Source organism: Heptranchias perlo, chromosome 37 (assembly GCF_035084215.1).
Source record: "Heptranchias perlo isolate sHepPer1 chromosome 37, sHepPer1.hap1, whole genome shotgun sequence".
Taxonomy (NCBI): Eukaryota; Metazoa; Chordata; class Chondrichthyes; order Hexanchiformes; family Hexanchidae; genus Heptranchias; species Heptranchias perlo.
The window spans coordinates 20,323,440-20,342,807 of record NC_090361.1 but is presented as its reverse complement, the minus strand read 5'-3'; the positions used below and the strand labels follow the sequence as shown (position 1 = coordinate 20,342,807).

The following is a 19,368-nucleotide window of genomic DNA, read 5'->3' as shown; positions in this document are numbered from 1 at the left end:
TTTGGACCAGCAATGCCCCACATGAGCCTCCTCTCACCAGACTTAATGATTGATCTAAAGTTTGGGTTTGATTAAGACTTTAAAAATACTTTCTTCGGAACATATTTATTACGCAATCCAATAAACCTCAAGGCTACTCACTACAGAATTTGTATGTGGGTCAAGTGAGTATTCTCACCTCTGAACAGTGAGGAGAGCAGCCCATTGGTGCAGGAAATAGCGTTGGTACCAACTCACAATATGGAAATACCCAAGACCCCAGGATTTGGGACAGGGTCAGGGGCACATCCGTGAGGCAAGTCCCTAAAATGACTCCACCGGAATTTCTGGACCTGGGTACTTATTCACCAAAAATGTAAAATTTACTCTTATCAAAACCCTTCATAATTTTGAATACCTTTATCAGGTCTCCCCTTAACCTTCTCTGCTCTAAAGAGAACAATCCCAGCTTCTCTAATCTCTCCACATAACTGAAGTCCCTCATCCCTGGTACCACTGTAGTAAATCTCCTCAGCACCCTCTCTCAGGCCTTTGACATCCTTCCTAAAGTGTGATGCCCAGAGTTGTACACAATACTCCAGCTGAGGCCTAACCAGTGATTTGTAAAGGTTTAGCATAACTTCCTTGCTTTTGTACCCATATGCTTTTTTAACCTTATCGACCATCAATGATTTGTGAATATGCCCCCCCAGGTCCCTCTGCTCTTGCTCCCCCTCAAAATAGTACCATATAAATTATACAGCCTCTCCATGTTGTTCCTCCCAAAGTGCATCACTTCACACTAATCCACATTAAATTGCATCTGCCATGTGTGCCCATTTCACCAGTCTGTCTATGTCCTCCTGAAGTTTGCTATTATCTTCCTCGCTATTTACTGCTTTGCCAAGCTTTGTATCATCCGTAAACTTTGAAATTGTACTCCCTGTACCCAAGTCCAGGTCATTTATATATAACAAGAAAAGCAATGGTCCTGATACCGACCCCTGGGTGACCCCACTGTATACTTCCCTCCAATCAGAAAAACAACCGTTCACCACTACTCTCTGCCTCCTATCCCATAGCCAATCACGTACCCAAGTTACCACCATCCCTTCAATACCACGGGCTTCTATTTTCCGAGTAAGTCTGTTAAGTGGTTTTTATCAAATGCCTTTTGAAAGTCCATATATACAACATACTGCACTACCTTCATCAACCCTCTCTGATACTTCTTCAAAGAATTCAATCAGGTTCGTCAGGCACGATTTGCTGGCCAGGCTGGCTGTCCCTTATTAACCAATGCATCTCCAAGTGAGAATTAATTTTGTCCTTGACAACGGTCTCTAGTAGTTTTCCCACCACTGACGTTAGTCTGACTGGCCTATAGTTACCAGGTTTATCCCTTTCCCCTTTTTTGAACAGGGGTGTAAATATTTGCAATCTTCCTGTCCTCTGGCACCACTCCCATGTCCAAGGAGGATTGAAAGATTGTGCTCACAGTTTCTGCTATCTCCACCCTTGCTTCCCTCAGCAACCTCGGATGCATCCCAGGATGGACCGGGTGACTTGTTAACTTTGAGTGATGCCAACCTATTTAACATCTCCTTTCTATGTAGTTTTATCCTCTAGGAATATAGGAACAGGAGTAGGCCATTCAGCCCCTCGAGCCCGCTGCGCCATTTGATAAGATCATGGCTGATCTGTGATCCAACTCCATTTTCCTGCCTTTGGCCCATATCCCTTAATACCTTTGGTTGGCAAAAAGCTATCTATCTCAGGTTTAAATTTAGTAATTGAGCTAGTATCAGTTGCCATTTGTGGAAGAGAGTTCCAAACTTCTACCACCCTTTGTGTGTAGAAGTGTTTTCTAACCTCACTCCTGGCTCTAATCCCTAACCAGAGGAAATAGTTTCTCTCTATCCACCCAGAGCTCTACATTACAGAGCTCTGGTTAGATCCCTTCTGGAATACTGCATTCAGTTCTGGGCACCGCACCTCAGGAAGGATATATATCTTTGAAGGTGGCAGGACAGGTCGAGAAAGTGGTTAAAAAAGCATACGGGATCCTGGGCTTTATAAATAGAAAAAATTTATATGTTTTTTAAAATTCTCTCTCTCTCTCTCTCTCTCTCTGCCATTTTGAGTTTCTTTCTGCCTGCCTGTGTAATAGACACAATGTATATCGAGTGTACTGGGACGTGCTGTTCTCCGTGACTGGCCTGTTTGAATAACAACGACACCTTTTGATTGGTGTGATGCTGTCCCAACATAGTATAAGATATGCGATTTGAGAACCTATTCATTCATTCATCTGACGAGGGAGATAATCTCCGAAAGCTTGTGATTTTAAAATAAATTTGTTGGACTATAACCTGGTGTTGTAAGATTCCTTACATTTATAAATAGTACCATATAAATTATACAGCCTCTCCATGTTGTTCCTCCCAAAGTGCATCACTTCACACTGATCCACATTAAATTGCATCTGCCATGTGTGCCCATTTCACCAGTCTGTCTATGTCCTCCTGAAGTTTCTCCTTATTTACTCTCTCAAAACCGTTCATGATTTTGAACACTTCTGAACAAATCACAGGTTCGATTTATTTCACAACCATTAAAGATATTAAAAGTCATCTCTAAAATGGTCCTTATCAATTAATGTCACTTTAAGCAATGGCAAACATTTAAAGAAATATTTCATAATTCTCAACAAGCATACATTCCATTGAAAAATAAAAACTCCAGGGGAAAAGAACTCACACAGCTCTGGTTTCTGAGAAGACATCAGCGTGAATGTGCATCATGAGATCCCCACCGGCCGTGTATTCCATCACAAAACAGACATGCTCCAGGGTTTGAAAACACGCAAACAGATTCACCAGGAATGGATGGTTGGAGATGTTTACTGTCTCGAAGATCCGTTTCTCACACATAAGGCTGCAAAGGCAATGGAACACTTCAGAGCATTGGCTAGCACACAATGACACAATGTTGTAGCAGCGTTGCTTGGGATTGCATAAAATGTTAAGTAGCAGAACATCAGCTGGTGCAGTGTTAAGTTGCAGCCCTTCCATTGGCCTGATCGAGCCCAGAGACAAGGTGTGAACTTCCATGCTGGGAGTCTTGGTGAACGATGTCAGTGTAAACAATCACCAAATCAGTCCTGCTAATTAACATCAGATCTGTCAGTGTAATGAACCAGATTTAGTTAACGGCTTAACTGTACGCGAACATCTATCCAATAGTGATCATAACATGATCGAGTTCAATGTAGTGTTTGAAACCGACTTCAATGGGATGAGACAGAGACTGTCCACAGTACATTGGGCAAATCTGTTAATGGGTAAAACGACTGATGATCAGTGGGAAATGTTTAAAGAAACATTTAACGTGATACAGAACCGGTTCATACTCCTGAGGGACAGTATAAGACATAAGGAAAGGGCATTCATAACGGCAAAAAATGGCACAGATCCTGGCGAATGGGAAAGATACAAAGATCAACAAAGGGTCACAAAACAGATAGTAAGAGCTACAAAAAGAGAGTATGAAAAGAAACTTGCAAGGGATATCAAAACCAATACGAAGAACTTTTATAGTCATATTAGGAAAAAGAGGGTGGTCAGGAGCAGTGTTGGCCCCTTAAAAACTGAAAGTGGGGATATTGTCATTGTCAATGGAGAAATGGCGGACATGTTGAACGATTACTTTGCGTCAGTATTTATAGTAGAAAAAGAGGATAGCATGCCGGAAATCCCAAGAAAACTTATATTGAATCGGGAACAAGGACTCAATAAAATTAACATAAGTAAAACAACAGTAATGAAGAAAATAACAGCACTAAAGAGTGAAAAATCCCCAAGACCAGATGGTTTCCATCTCAGGGTTTTAAAGGAAGTAGGTGAGCACATTGCGGATGCCCTAACTATAATCTTTCAAAGTTCTCTAGATTTAGGAACTGTCCCTCTAGATTGGAAAATTGCATGTCACTCCGCTTTTTAAGAAACCGGGGAATTATAGACCAGTTTGCCTAACATCTGTTGTGGGGAAAATGCTGGAGTCTATAATTAAGGATAGGGTGACTGAACACCTCGAGAATTTTCAGTTCATCAGAGAGAGCCAGCATGGATTTGTGAAAGGTAGGTCGTGCCTGACAAACCTGATTGAATTTTTTGAAGAGGTGACTGAAGTAGTGGACAGGGGAATGTCAATGCATGTTATTTATATGGGCTTCCAGAAGGCATCTGATAAAGTTCCACATAAGAGACTGTTAGCTAAGATAGAAGCCCATGGAATCGAGGGAAAAGTACAGACTTGGTTAGGAAGTTGGCTGAACGAAAGGCGACAGAGAGTAGGGATAATGGGAAGGTACTCACATTGGCAGGATGTGACTAGTGGAGTCCCGCAGGGATCTGGCTTGGGGCCTCAATTATTCACAATATTTATTAACGACTTAGATGAAGGCATAGAAAGTCTCATATCTAAGTTTGCCGATGACACAAAGATTGGTGGCATTGTAAGCAGTGTAGATGAAAACATAAAATTACAAAGCGATATTGATAGATTAGGTGAATGGGCAAAACTGTGGCAAATGGAATTCAATGTCGACAAATGTGAGGTCATCCACTTTGGATCAAAAAAGGATAGAACAGGGTACTTTCTAAACGGTAAAAAGTTCAAAATAGTGGATGTCCAAAGGGACTTTGGGGTTCAAGTACATAGATCATTGAAATGTCATGAACAGGTGCAGAAAATAATCAAGGCGGCTAATGGAATGCTGGCCTTTATATCGAGAGGACTAGAGTACAAGGGGGCAGAAGTTATGCTGCAGCTATACAAAACCCTGGTTAGACCGCACCTGGAGTACTGTGAGCAGTTCTGGGCACTGCACCTTCGGAAGGACATATTGGCCTTGGAGGGAGTGCAGCATAGGTTTACTAGAATGATACCCGGACTTCAAGTGTTAAGTTACGAGGAGAGATTACACAAATTGGGGTTGTATTCTCTAGTGTTTAGAAGGTTAAGCGGTGATCTGATTGAAGTTTATAAGATATTAAGGGGAACGGATAGGGTGGATAGAGAGAAACTATTTCCACTGGTTGGGGATTCTAGGAGTAGAGGGCAGAGTCTAAAAATTAGAGCCAGACCTTTCAGGCGCGAGATTAGAAAACATTTCTACACACAAAGGGTGGTAGAAGTTTGGAACTCTCTTCCGCAAAGGGCAATTCATACGAGCTCAATTGCTAAATTTAAATCCGAGATAGATGGCTTTTTGGCAACCAAAGGTATTAAGGGATATGGGCCAAAGGCAGGTGAATGGAGTTAGATCACAGATCAGCCATGATCTTATCAAATGACGGAGCAGGCACGAGGGGCTGAATGGCCTACTTCTGTTCCTATATTCCTATGTTCCTAATATAAATAATTACCAAATCAGTCCTGCTAATTAACATCTGATCTGTCAGTGTAAACAATCAGCAAATCAGTCCTAATCACCAGACTAGATTAATTTTTTTTTAAAGGAGGTCATTAGCATGGTTGAAAGGTGCGTGACTATGGACATTGTCTATATGGACTTCTTTATTGAAGTTCCGCACAGGAGATTACTGGCAATAATGAGAGCGCGTGGAATTGGAGGTAACCTTGTGACTGACATGGATCAGTAATTAGTTGGGAGGTAGGAATCAGAGAGTTGGGAATAAAGTGACCATTTTCTGATTGGTAGGATGTGATAAGCAGTAATCTTCAGGCATCTGTACTGTGGCCTCAGCTTTTCACCATATATATCAGTGATTTGGATGAAGAAATAGAGAGTTGTATATCCAAGTTTGCAGATGACACTAAGTTAGGAGGCACAGTAAGTGGGAGCAGGAAGTTAAAAAGGGACATAGACAGATTAAGTGAGTGGGAAAAACTGTGATAGATGGAGTTCAATGTGGGGAAGTGTGAGGTCCACTTTGGATTAGAGAAGAACAAATCGATGTTTTTTTGAAATGGCGAGAGGCTGGGAACTGTGGAGAAGTGGAGAGATTTAGGCGTCCATGGACACAAATCACTGAAAGCTCGTGCTCAGGAACAGCAACATGTGCCTTTAATGTAGTCAAACGTCCCAGGGCATTTCACAGGAGCGTAAACAATTACAAAAAGTAATCAATAAGGTTATTGGAATGTTGGCCCTTTACTCAAGGGAGCTGGAATTAAAAAGTGAAAAAGTTATGCTTCAGTTGTACAGAACCTTGGTCAGACCCCGTCTGGAGTACTGCATTCAGTTCTGGACACTGCACCTCAGGAAAGATACATTGGCCTTGGAGGGGGTACAGTGCAGGTTCACCAGAATTAGACCAGGGCTTAAAGGGTTAAATTAAATGAACAAAACTTGCATTTATATAACGCATTTCAAAACCTCAGGACATCCCAAAACGCTTTACAGCCAATGAAGTACTTTTGAAGTGTAGCCACTGTTGTAATGCAGGAAACGCGGTAGCTAACTTGTGCACAACAAGATCCCACAGACAGCAATGTGATAATGACTAGATAATCTGTATATTTAGTGATGTTGGTTGAGGGATAAATATTGGCCAGGACACCGGAGAGAACTCCTCTGCTCTTCTTCAAAATAGTGGCCGTGGAATCTTTTACATCGACCTGAGCGGGCAGATGGGGCCTTGGTTTAACGTCTCATGTGAAAGACAGCATCTCCAACAGTGCAGCATTCCCTCAGTACTGCACTGGAGTGTCAGCCTAGATTTTGTGCTCAAGTCTCTGGAGTGAAACTTGAACCCATGATCTTCTGACTCAGGTGAGAGAGCTCCCACTGAGCCACGGATAACACTGAATTATGAGGACAGGTTGCATACGCTTGACTTGTTTTCCCTTGAGTTTAGAGGTGATCTAATCAAGGTGTTTAAAATGATTAAGAGAAACTATTTCCTCTGGTGGAGAATCCAGAACAGGAGGGCACAATCTTTAAATTAGAGTGTGACCATTTACAGAATAGGCCATTTTACAGAAAGGGTAGTGGAAATCTGGAACTCTCTCCCCTAATGGGAGGATGCTAAGTCAATTGAAATTTTCGGGACTGAGATGGATAGATTTTTTTGTTGGGTAAGGGTATCAAGGGATACGGAGCAAAGACGGGTAAATGGAGTTGAGGGAAAGATCAACTATTGCCCAATAGAATGGTGGAACAGGCTCGAGGGGCTGAATGGTCTACTCCTGTTTCTATGTTCCAGACGTATGCGTCTGATAAACATTTATCTGCCAGAGTGTAAACAATCACCAAACAAATACCATTAACTACTGGGTGAACAATCAAGTGCTGGATACAATTAATGTGACCCATCAGGCTATTCAGCACAACAAAATCCTAGGATTGACAACACTGTATCTGTGTTATAGAAGTGGCTGTTGTTTATTATTCAACTAAGACTGCTTGTTTTGCAGTCTGTACTTTCAAAAGAAAAGCTGAAGCACAGAGTGCATCGTGAAGAGAGCGCATCGCAAACCTAATGGGAACTTGACAATTTGGTGAGAGTGGGAATTAAATGTAGAGGGGAAGGAGGTGCTAAATTTTTTTTAAAAAGCAAAAGAACAGGCTAAAAAAGTAATTCTCCATAAATAATTATAGACTAAGATATGGACTGCAGTATGTGGGAGTTTGTGGACATTGAGAATGATCCGAGTGAACACATCAGCAGCCGATGTTTCGCCTCGATTCTCTCCAGCTCAGAGTCATTGAACTGGAGTGTGAGTTGGAGACACTCTGACACATAAGGGAGGGGGAGGAGTATCTGGAGAGTTTGCTCCAGACCTCGGTCACACCCCATAGAGGGGGATAGGATCAGAACCAGGTTGGTGTGACCGATAGTTTGCAGAGTAAGGGTGAGATGGAGAACAAGGATCTGCAGAAACTGATCCTGTCCAACGGGTACAATGTACTTTCTACCTGTGAGCATAAGGATAAAGACTGTCGGAAAGACAGCCAGAATACTGACCATTGCACCCTGGAGCAGGAGGCTGTCCAAAATGGGGAGGAGGAGGAGAAGCATGATGTGGTAGTTGTAGGGGATTCAATAATTAGGGGGACAGTTAGCATCTTTTACAAGCAGGATCGAGTGTCCTACATGGCATGTTGCCTACCTGGTACCAGGGTGAGGGACATCTCGAACCAGCTTGAAAGCATATTGGAGAGGGAGGGAGAGGATCCAGTCGTTGTGGTCCATGTTGGGACCAATAACAGGAAAGAGTAGGCAAGAGGTCCTGTTCAGAGAGTACCAGAAGCTAGGAGCTAAATTAAAAAACAGGACCTCAAGGGTCTGGATTATAAGGGTTATAATCTCTGGATTATAAGGGTTATAATCTCTGGCTGAAGGAGTGGTGTGGGAAAAGAGGGGTTCCATTTCATGGGACACTGGCACCATTACTGGGACAGGAAGGAACTGTACCACTGGGACAGGCTCCACCTGAACCGGGCTGGGACCAGGGTCCTAGCGGAAAGGATAAATTGGGAGGTCACAAGGACTTTAAACTAGTAAATGGTGGGGAGGGCTCAGGTGGAAATAGAAGTATAAATAATAATTCTAAAACAAAGGAAAAGGAAGAGAGTAGAGTGAGAGTCAGAAATTATACTTTAAGCACTACAGGTAAAGGGAAAACTAAAAGATGGAGAGAAAGAAGAAATGTGTGAGAAAAACAACATTAGAGCAGAAAGACAGGTTAGGGTGTGGTCCAAATAAGAGTTCTTTATACAAATGCATGGAGTATAAGGAACAAATTGAATGAATTGCAGGCACAAATTCAACTTAGAGAGTATGACATCGGTGCCATTACTGAGACATGGCTGCAAGACGGTCAGGACTGGAAACTGAATATACCCGGTTATAAGATCTATAGGAAGGATAGGGAAACTGGTAGAGGGGGAATAGTCTTACTGATTAAGGTTCAAATGACTTCAATGATGAAAGAATATAACGAGAGGTAAGCAGGCAGTGGAGACTTTATGCCAATGATGGGTCCGTATCAAACGGTGCCAGCAACGGGTCCGTATTAAAACGGTGCCAGCAACGGGTCCGTATTAAAACGGTGCCAGCAACGGGTCCGTATTAAAACGGTGCCAGCAACGGGTCCGTATTAAAACGGTGCCAGCAACGGGTCCGTATTAAAACGGTGCCAGCAACGGGTCCGTATTAAAACGGTGCCAGCAACGGGTCCGTATTAAAACGGTGCCAGCAACGGGTCCGTATTAAAACGGTGCCAGCAACGGGTCCGTATTAAACGGTGCCAATAACGGGTCCGTATTAAACGGTGCCAATAACGGGTCCGTATTAAACGGTGCCAATAACGGGTCCGTATTAAAACGGTGCCAGCAACGGGTCCGTATTAAACGGTGCCAATAACGGGTCCGTATTAAACGGTGCCAATAACGGGTCCGTATTAAAACGGTGCCAGCAACGGGTCCGTATTAAACGGTGCCAATAACGGGTCCGTATTAAACGGTGCCAATAACGGGTCCGTATTAAACGGTGCCAATAACGGGTCCGTATTAAACGGTGCCAATAACGGGTCCGTATTAAAACGGTGCCAGCAACGGGTCCGTATTAAACGGTGCCAATAACGGGTCCGTATTAAACGGTGCCAATAACGGGTCCGTATTAAACGGTGCCAATAACGGGTCCGTATTAAACGGTGCCTGTAACGGGTCCGTATTGAGCGGTGCCAATAATGGGTCCGTATTAAACGCTGATTTTCTTCACATTATTAAGTTCTTTTGGCAAAAAACAATAAGGAGGCCGCATACCCCTTGGACAATAAGAGTCTAATTGGGGTAAAGGAGCAAAGGGATCTCGGGGTACAGATACACAAATCACTGAAAGTAGCGACGCTGGTTAATAAGGCCATTAACAAAGCAAACCAAGCACTGGGGTTCATTTCTCGAGGGATAGAATTGAAAAGCAGAGAAGTTAAGTTAAACTTGTGTAGAACCTTGGTTTGACCACACTTGGAGCACTGTGCACAGTTCTGGTCTCCATATTATAAAAAAGCAAATAGAGGCACTGCAGAAGGTACAAAAAAGATTTACAAGGATGATACCAGAACTGAGAAGTTATAATTATCAGGAAAGAGTGAACAGGCTGGGGCTCTTTTTTCTAGAAAAGGGAAGGCTGAGGGGTGATCTGATAGAGGACTTTAAGATTGTGAAAGGGTTAGACAGGGTAGACGTACCTGAGGGGAAGACCAAAACTGGGGGCCATAAACATAAGACAGTCACTAATAAATCCAATAGGGAATTCAGAAAAAACCTCTTGACCCAGAGAGTGGTTAGAATGTGGAACTCGCTCCCAAATGGAGTAGTTAAGGTGAATAGCATAGATGCACTGAAGGGGAAGCTGGATAAATACATGAGGGAGAAAGGAATAGAAGGATATGGTGATAGGGTGAGAAGAAGTAGGGAGGGAGGAAGCTCGTATGGAGCATAAACACCAGCACAGACAAGTTGGGCCGAATGGCCTGTTTCTGTGCTGTACATTCTATGTAAAATACAGTGTATTTGTGTTTAAAAAGAAAGCAAAATCTCACCTGTCAACTTCATCTCTTGCAACAATATCTCCTTTCTTCAAGGCTTTAATGGCAAACAGCTGTCCTGATTTTTTGTACTCTGACAACAGCACCTGTAGCAAGGAAAAACCCCAAGGTGTCAGAAATGGAAGTGTTGCTTGCTGTTCAGTTGCTTTTATTTGTTTATGGTTTATTTGGTTCAGCTGGTGAAAGTGCTGGTGAGTATACAATCTGCTCAAATTACTGCTCAGACTCCATTGTTTGATGACCTCAGGATTTTCATACTTTTAATATTAACAGTAAAAGAACAAGAAGCAGTAACACAATATATATTTTGCTGTACTTGTGTTGTAAAAAATAATAATTCACAGCTGCTAAGCTAAACTATGATACATATAACATTCTTGAACAATGGTTCATTTTGTCACCATTTATGAAAACAATCTCCCTTTGAAGGCTCCAGACACACACACACTGAGTTGGAAAAAAGACAGACTGATCAATACTTTTCAAAATGACTGGGACTCAGTTAATGATAATAACTTAAATTCAAAAATAACTGCAATCAAGAATGTATTCAAACATCATCACATGATGTCTGTATTTGAATTTACCGTCTTGGCTTCTCCTTGGCCCACAAACAAATCTATTTCGGATAAGCTGGAACCTTCTTCTTTCAGTCTTTAACCTTTTATATACTGTGATGGTTAAGAAGCTCAGACCAAGCTAAATCTTAGACAAAATGTTCTATTTTTGGCACAGAATATGCAGTGTCAGGAATCAGCATTTTGATCAGTTGGTTATGATGATGATCTGTGCTATTGGCCATAACATCACAATAACCAATTCAACTGTACCTGGAAATAAGTCACATCAAAAGCCCACCTATATATGCTGCACCTCCCAGATAGCCAATCAGTCAAATCTCTGATTTTGATGTAAAATACTGTAAGGAAAGGGATAATCAGATTGTCCTGAAGTCTGCTAATGCTCTACTGTTACTGATCTCTCTTTATATTGTAATAATAGACAAAAGCTAAAGGTTACTATTAAGTAAAGAAGTATAAGTCATTTTAGATGTATAGACCACTGAACTGTAGAGTTAAGACTGACCTTAAAGCAATGGTCAGTGTAGACAATAAACCTAATTAAGAGACATTCCAGTGCATACTGCAGAGAACTTTAATCAGTTCATTCTGTAGAAAAAAACGTCTGCAAACACATCATCCTTTTTAGAAGCAGAAGATTGGTATGGAATGGTATAGATTTAAAATTAGAAGTTTCACCTGGTGTATAGAAGAAGCGTGAAACTATCGATAACAAACTTGGGGAGTTGTACATGGAAAAAGAACTTGTTAAAATTAAAAGCAAAATACTACGGATGCTGGAAATCTGAAATAGAAACAGAAAATGCTGGAAAAACTCAGCAAGTGAGGCAGCAGCTGTGGAGAAAGAAACAGAGTTAATGTTTCAGGTCGAAGGCCTTTCATCAGAACCGGAAGATGTTAAAGAGTTTAAAGTTTTTAAGCAAGTACAGAGTCAGGGAAAGGAGGGGAGGGAGGGGAGTAAAGAACAAAAGGGAAGGTCTGTGATAGGGTGGAGGGCACGAGTGATTAAATGACAAAAGGGGTGATGGTGCAAGGTGGTAACGGGACAGGTTAAGAAACAAAAGATGGGTCTAGAGGAGCTGTAAATGGTAACAGCAGAACATGGGAACAGTGGTTCTGATCTGAAGTTATTGAAATCAATGTTGAGTTCGGAAGATTGTAAAGTGCCTCAACGAAAGATGAGCTGCTGTTCCTCGAGCTTCACTGGAACAGTGTAAGAGGCCGAGGTCAGAGTGGGAGTGGGACGGGGAATTAAAATGGTAAGCGACCAGCAGGTCAGGATCACACTTGCGGACAGAGCGGAGGTGTTTAGCAAAGTGATCACCCAAACTCCAATATAAGCCCACCGACTCCCATAGCTACCTTGATTACACTTTCTCCCACCCCCGCTTCCCTCTCCCAGTTTCTCCGTCTCATCTGTTCTGACTATGCCACCTTCCACACCAGTGCATCCGATATGTCTTCCTTTTTCCTCAACCGAGGATTCCCCTCCACTGTAGTTGACAGAGCCCACGACCGTGTCCGTCCTATTTCCCACACTTCTGCCCTCACCCCTACCCCTTCCCTACTGTCCCAGAGCCATGATAGGTCCCCCTTGTACTCACCCCACCAGCCTCCACATTCAACGGATCATCTTCCGCCATTTCCGTCAGCTCCAGCTCGATCCCCCCCACCAAACACATAGTCCCCTCCCTTCCCAGCATTCCGAAGGGACCACTCCCTCTGCGACACCCTGGTCCACTCTTCCATCACCCCCTACACCCGCTCTCCTCCCCACGGCACCTTCCCGTGTGAGTGCAGGAGATGCAACACCTGCTCTTTCCCCTCCTCCCTTCCCACCGCCCAGGGCCCCAAACACTCCTTCCAGGTGAAACAGTGAGTCACTTGTACTTCTTTCAAGTTAGTATCCTGGATTCACTGCTCACAATGCAGTCTCCTCTACACTGGGGAGACCAAACGCAGACTGGGTGATCGCTTTGCTGAACACCTCCGCTCTGTCCACAAGCGTGACCCTGACCTGCCGGTCGCTTGCCATTTTAATTCCCCTTCCCATTCCTACTCTGACCTCTTTGTCCTCGGCCTCTTACACTGTTCCAATGAAGCTCAACAGAAGCTCAAAGAACAGCCCCTCATCTTTCAATTAGGCACTTTACAACCTTCCGGACTCAACATTGATTTCAATAACTTCAGATCAGAACCACTGTTCCCATTTTTTCGGTCAGCAAGTGCTGGGAATGGTTCTGCTGTTGCCATTTATAGCTCCTTTAGACCCATCTTTTGTTTCTTTACTTGTCCCATTCCCACCCTCCTTGCCTTGCACCATCATCCCTTTTGTCATTTACTCATTCCTGCCCTCCACCCTATCACAGACCTTCCCTTTTGTTCTTTGCTCTCCCTCCCCCCCCTTTCCCTGACTCTGTACTTGCTTAAAACTTTAACTCTTTAACATCTTCCAGTTCTGATGAAAGGTCTTTGACCTGAAACATTAACTCTGTTTCTCTCTCCACAGATGCTGCCTGACTCGCTGAGTATTTCCAGCATTTTCTGTTTCTATATTGTTAATAAAGTTATTGATAAAGGACAAGGGAAGAATCTCAATAAATTCTCCTTATATGGAGCTGTATTCAGTAATGCAGAAAGGTGTGGATTGTCACGTAGAATGGGCAAAGAAAGGGTATAAAACATTAAGGTCTGCAGCCTGTATAGCGAGCTTACAACTGCAACGCGTTTGAGTTCTCTAACTAAACTCGCAAAGTTTGGTCGTCAGTACTGCTTCTTTAAGTGTATGTTTTACTGTGTACTTAATAAAACTGAGACATCTGACATTCAATGTTGCAAAACCTATTGATTTGAGGAGTAAATTATAAGTAAAAATGCACACATTACTTGTTCTCTAACAGTGGCATTTATTGTATTGCTGTACCGTAGAACAGAGCCTTAAGGATCACAGGCTGATTTCTCCGATAGGTAGCGTTAAGCTTTAAGCCTTCGACTGATTTTCAGTACGAGCGCATTACAGTAAATTAGAAACACCAAGAATCAGAACTTCCATTTGACATGGTCCAACACGAAGACGCCTTTAAATGGACTGGAGTCCTCTTCTTTGAGAAGTTTAAGACTAAAAAGGGCCTGATGGTCCAAGGGCACCAATTAACAACAGCAGCAGCTTGCCTTCATAGAGTGCCTTCAACTTAAAAAAGTCCCATGGTGCTTCACAAATAGACATAAGGATAACGGACACTGACCTGGGGAGGGAGAGATTAAGTGGCATGATGAAAAGTCAGTCTTGGAGATGGGTTTTGAGAAGGTTTCTAACAAGGTGGGGAGGTTTAGGGAAAGAATTGCAGCAAATAAGACCAAAATATCTGTAGGTTCTGCCACCAATGGTGGGGAAAAGGAGAGATCCTCAGGAACGCAGAGTTAGAGAAACAGTATACTTGGAAAGAGAGAGATATTGGGCTGGAAGAGCTTGCAGGGATAAGGTCAGGCGAGGCCATACAGGAATTTAAAAACAAGGATGAGGATTTTAAATTTCACGTGTTGGGGGATAGGGTGCGAGAACAGGGGTGTTGGGCGCACTGAACTTAGTGCGGGAAAAGATACTTGCAAAAGACTTTTGAACAAATTAGAATCATACAGCATCGAAGGAGGCCATTCAGCCCTTCGTGCCTGTGCCAGCTCGCGGAAAGAGCTAACCAATTAGTCCCATTCCCCTGCTCTTTCCCCACGGCCCTGCAAATATTTCCCTTCAAGTATTTATCCAATTCCCTTTTGAAAGTTACTATTGAATCTGTTTCCACCACCCTCTCAGGCAGTGCATTCCAGATCATAACTCAGTGCGTAAAAAAATTCTTCTCATCTCGCCTCTGGCTCTTTTGCTGGTCACCTTAAATCTGTGTCCTCTGGTTACTGACCCTTCTGCCACTGGAAACAGTTTCTCCTTATTTACTCTGTCAAAACCGTTCATGATTTTAAACACCCCTATCAAATCTTCCCTTAACCTTCTCTATTCTAACTTCTTCAGTCTCTCCATGTAACTGAACTCCCTCATTCCTGGTACCATTCTAGTAAATCTCTTCTGCACCCTCTCTAAGGCCTTGACATCCTTCCTAAAGTGTGATGCCCAGAATTGAACACAATACTCCAGCTGAGGCCTAACCAGTGTTTTATAAAGATTTAGCATAACTTCCTTGCTTTTGTACTCTATGCCTCTGATAATAAAGCCCAGGATCACGTACGCTTTTTTAAAACCCTTCTCAACTTGTCCTGCCACCGTCAAAGATTTGTGTTCATACACCCCCAGGGCTCTCTGTTCCTACACTCCCTTTAAAATTGTACCATTTAGTTTATTTTGCCTCTCCTCATTCTTCCTCCCAAAATACATCACTTCTCTGTTAAATTTCATCTGCCGTGTGTCTGCCCATTTCACCAGTCTGTCTATCCCCTCCTGAAGTCTGTCTATATCCTCCACATTGTTTACTACATTTCCGAGTTTTGTGTCATCTGCAAAGTTTGAAATTATCCCCTCTATACCCAAGTCCAGGTCATTAATAAATATCAAAAAGAGCAGTGGTCCTAATACTGACCCCTGGGGAACACCACTGTATACTTCCCTCCAGTCTCAAAAGCAACCGTTCACCACTACTCTCTGCTTTCTGTCCCTTAGCCAATTTTATATCTATGCTGCCACTGTCCCTTTAATCCCATGGGCTTCAATTTTGCTAACAAGTCTATTACGTGGCACTTTATCAAATACCTTTTGAAAGTCCATATACACAACATCAACCAAAGAGCTATCCAATTAGTCCCACTCCCCTGCCCTTTCCCTATAGCCCTGTAAATTTTTTTCCTTCAAGTATTTATCCAATTCCCTTTTGAAAGTTATTATTGAATCTGCTTCCGCCGCCCTTTCAGGCAGTGAATTCCAGATCATAACAACTCACTGCGTAAAAAAATGTTTCCTCATGTCACCTCTGGCTCTTTTGCCGATCACCTTAAATCTGTGTCCTCTGGAGTCTCTGTTCCTGCACCCCCTTTAAAATTGTACCATTTTGCAACTGGATTCTCCTGCCACTGGAAACAGTTTCTCCTTATTTAAACCCTTCATGATCTTGAACACCTCTATCAAATGTCCCCTTAACCTTCTCTGTTTTAAGAAGAATCCCAGCTTCTCCAATCTCTCCACATAACTGAGGTCCCTCATCCCTGGCACCATTCGAGTAAATCTTTTCTGCACCCTCTCTAAGGCCTTGCTAGCCTTCCTAAAGTGTGATGCCCAGAAATGAACACAAACCCCTACGTTACTTCATCAAAGAACTCAATCAAGTTAGTCAAACACGATTTGCCTTTAACAAATCCATGCTGGCTTTCATTTATTAAACCATATTTTTTCAAGTGACAATTAATTTTGTCTTGGTTTATTGTCTTGAAAAGGTTCCGCACCACTGACGTTAGTCTGACTGGCCAGTAGTTGCCAGGTTTATCTCTCTCCCCTTTTTTGAACAGGGATGTAAAGATTTGAAATTCTCCAGTCCTCTGGCACTGTCCCCATATCTAAGGAGGATTGGAAGATTGTGACCAGAGCCTCTGCAATTTCTACCCTTACTTCCCTCAGCAACCTACGATGGAGCCCATCTGGACCGGGTGACTTTTCTACTTTGAGTGCTGCCAACCTTCTAAGTACCTCCTCTTTATCTATTTCTAATCCTATCCAATTTCTCTACTATCTCCTCCTTCACTATGACATTGGCAGCATCCTCTTCTCTAGTGAAGAAAGATGCAAAGACAAATTTGGTGCCTCAGCCATGCCCTCTGCCTCCACAAGGTGACCCTTGTTTGTCCCTAATCGGTCCCACCCTTCCTTTGACGAACCTTTTACTATTTATATGTTTACAAAAGACTTTTAGGTTCCCTATTATGTTATCCGCTAATATATTCTCATTACTCTCTCTTTGCCCCTCTTATTTTCTTCTTCAGTTGATCTCTGTACATCCTGTATTCAGCCTGGTTCTCTACTGTATTACGAGCCTGACATTCATCATAAGCTTCCTTTTTCAGTTCCATTTTAATCTCTATATCCAGGGGGCTCTACTATGGATGCCCTTCCTGGGACTGTATCTAGTCTCTACCCGTACTATCTCCTCTTTGAAGGTCTCCCATTGCTCATTTACTGTTTTACCTGGCAGTAAGAACATAAGGATAGGAGCAGGAGTAGGCCATACGGCCCCTCGAACCTGCTCCTCAATTGAATAAGATCATGGATGGTCTTTGGCCTCAATTCCTCTTTCCCGCCCGATCCCCATTTCCCTTCATTCCCCAAGTGTCCAAAAATCTATCGATCTCAGGCTTGAACATACTTAACGACTGAGCATCCACAGCCCTCTGGGGTAGAGAATTCCAAAGATTCACAACCCTCTGAGTGAAGAAATTCCTCCTCATCTCAGTCTTAAATGGCCGACCCCTTATCCTGAGACTATGTCCCCTAGTTCGAGACCCTCCAGCATGGGGAAACAACCTCTCAGCATCCACCCTGTCAAGCTCCCTCAGAATCTTATATGTTTCAATGAGATCACCTCTCATTCTTCTAAACTCCAGAGAGTATAGGCCCATTCTACTCAACCTCTTCTCATAGGACAACCCTCTCATCCCAGGAATCAGTCGCGTGAACCTTCATTGTACCGCCTCCAAGGCAAGATAAGTAAACCAGAAGTGTGCACAGTACTCCAGGGTGTGGCCTCACCAAAGCCCTGCACAACTGTACCAAGACTTCCTTACTCTTGTACTCTAACCCCCTTGCAACAAAGGCCAACATACCATTTGCCTTCCTAACTGCTTGCTGTACCTGCGTGCTAACTTTTTGTGTTTCTTTTACGAGGACACCCAAGTCTCTCTGAACACCAACATTTAATAGTTTCTCACCATTTAAAAAATATTCAGTTTTTCTATTCTTCCTACCAATGTGAATAACCTCACGTTTCCCCACATTATACTCCATCTGCTACCTTCTTGCCCACTCATTTAACCTGTCTATATCCCTATGCAGACTCTGAGCCCTGCTCACTGCTTACTTTCCCACCTAGCTTTGTATCCTCAGCAAACTTGGATACATTGCACTCGGTCCCTTCATCGAAGTCATTAATATAGATTGTAAATAGTTGAGGCCCCAGCACTGATCCTTGCAGTGCCCCACGAGTTACAGCCTGCCGACCTGAGAATGACCTGTTTATCCCTACTCTCTGTTTTCTGTCCATTAACCAGTCCTCTATCTATGCTAATAGACCATAAGAGATAGGAGCAGGAGTAGGCCATTTGGCCCCTCGAGCTTGCTCCACCATTAAATGAGATCATGACTGATCTGATTTTTACTTCAACTCCACTTTCCCACCCTTTCCCCATATCCTTTGACTCCCTCGCTGATCAAAAATTGGTCTAACTGAGCCTTGAATGTATTCAATGACTCAGCCTCCACAGCTTTTTGGGGTAAAGAATTCCAAAGATTCACGACCCAAATAAGTATTACACCGAACCCTTTGAGCCCTCATCTTGCGCAGCAACCTTTTATGTGGCACCTTATCCAATGCCTTTTAGAAATCCAAAGATACATCCACTGGTTCCCCTTTATCTACCCTGCTAGTTATATCATCAAAGAACTCCAATAAATTTGTTCAACATGATTTCCCTTTCATTAAACCATGTTGACTCTACCGAATCATATTGAGATTTTCTAAGTGCCTTTTGATTATAATCCACCTGAGCCAGCTTCCTTCGAACTCACTGAAATTAGTCCTCCTCCAGTTGTGTAGTTTCACATTTGATTGTGCCTTATCCCTTTCCACAACTACTCTAAACTTAATCATATTGTGATCACTGTTTCCCAAATGCTCTGCCACTGAAAAATGCTCCACTTCATTCCCCAGAACCAAACCCAGCACTGCTTTTTTCCTCATTGGGCTAGAAAGTTGTAGTTTATGGAGAGTGGAGGATGGGAGGCCAGCATTAGAGTACTTGAGCCTGAAGAAGGCAAAAATGTGGAGGGGACATGGGGTCCGAGCTAGCAGTGTAGTCAGGTAATGTGTAGGCGGGAGTAAGCATTCTTGGTGAAACAAAAGACATGGAGTTTAAAGCTCAGCATAGGGTCAAACAGGGCACAGAGGTTGTGAACAGTCTCGTTCAGGTCAACACAGTGACCAGGGAAGAAAATGGAATCAGTGGTAAGGGAGCAGTTTAT

At 43.0% G+C, this 19,368-nt stretch overlaps 1 protein-coding gene across 1 annotated transcript in view; it reads right to left on the bottom strand.

Annotated features, from left to right (window-relative positions):
* The window catches only part of pkn1a (protein kinase N1a), a 324,582-nt gene that overhangs the window by 74,839 nt on the left and 230,375 nt on the right, over positions 1-19,368 (bottom strand). Inside the window, exons 15-16 of the mRNA XM_067973213.1 lie at positions 10,555-10,646; positions 2,740-2,916 (exon numbers count right to left, since the gene is read on the bottom strand). Coding sequence (XP_067829314.1) covers positions 2,740-2,916; positions 10,555-10,646 — 269 coding nt within the window. The remainder of the gene's footprint in view (positions 1-2,739; positions 2,917-10,554; positions 10,647-19,368) is intronic.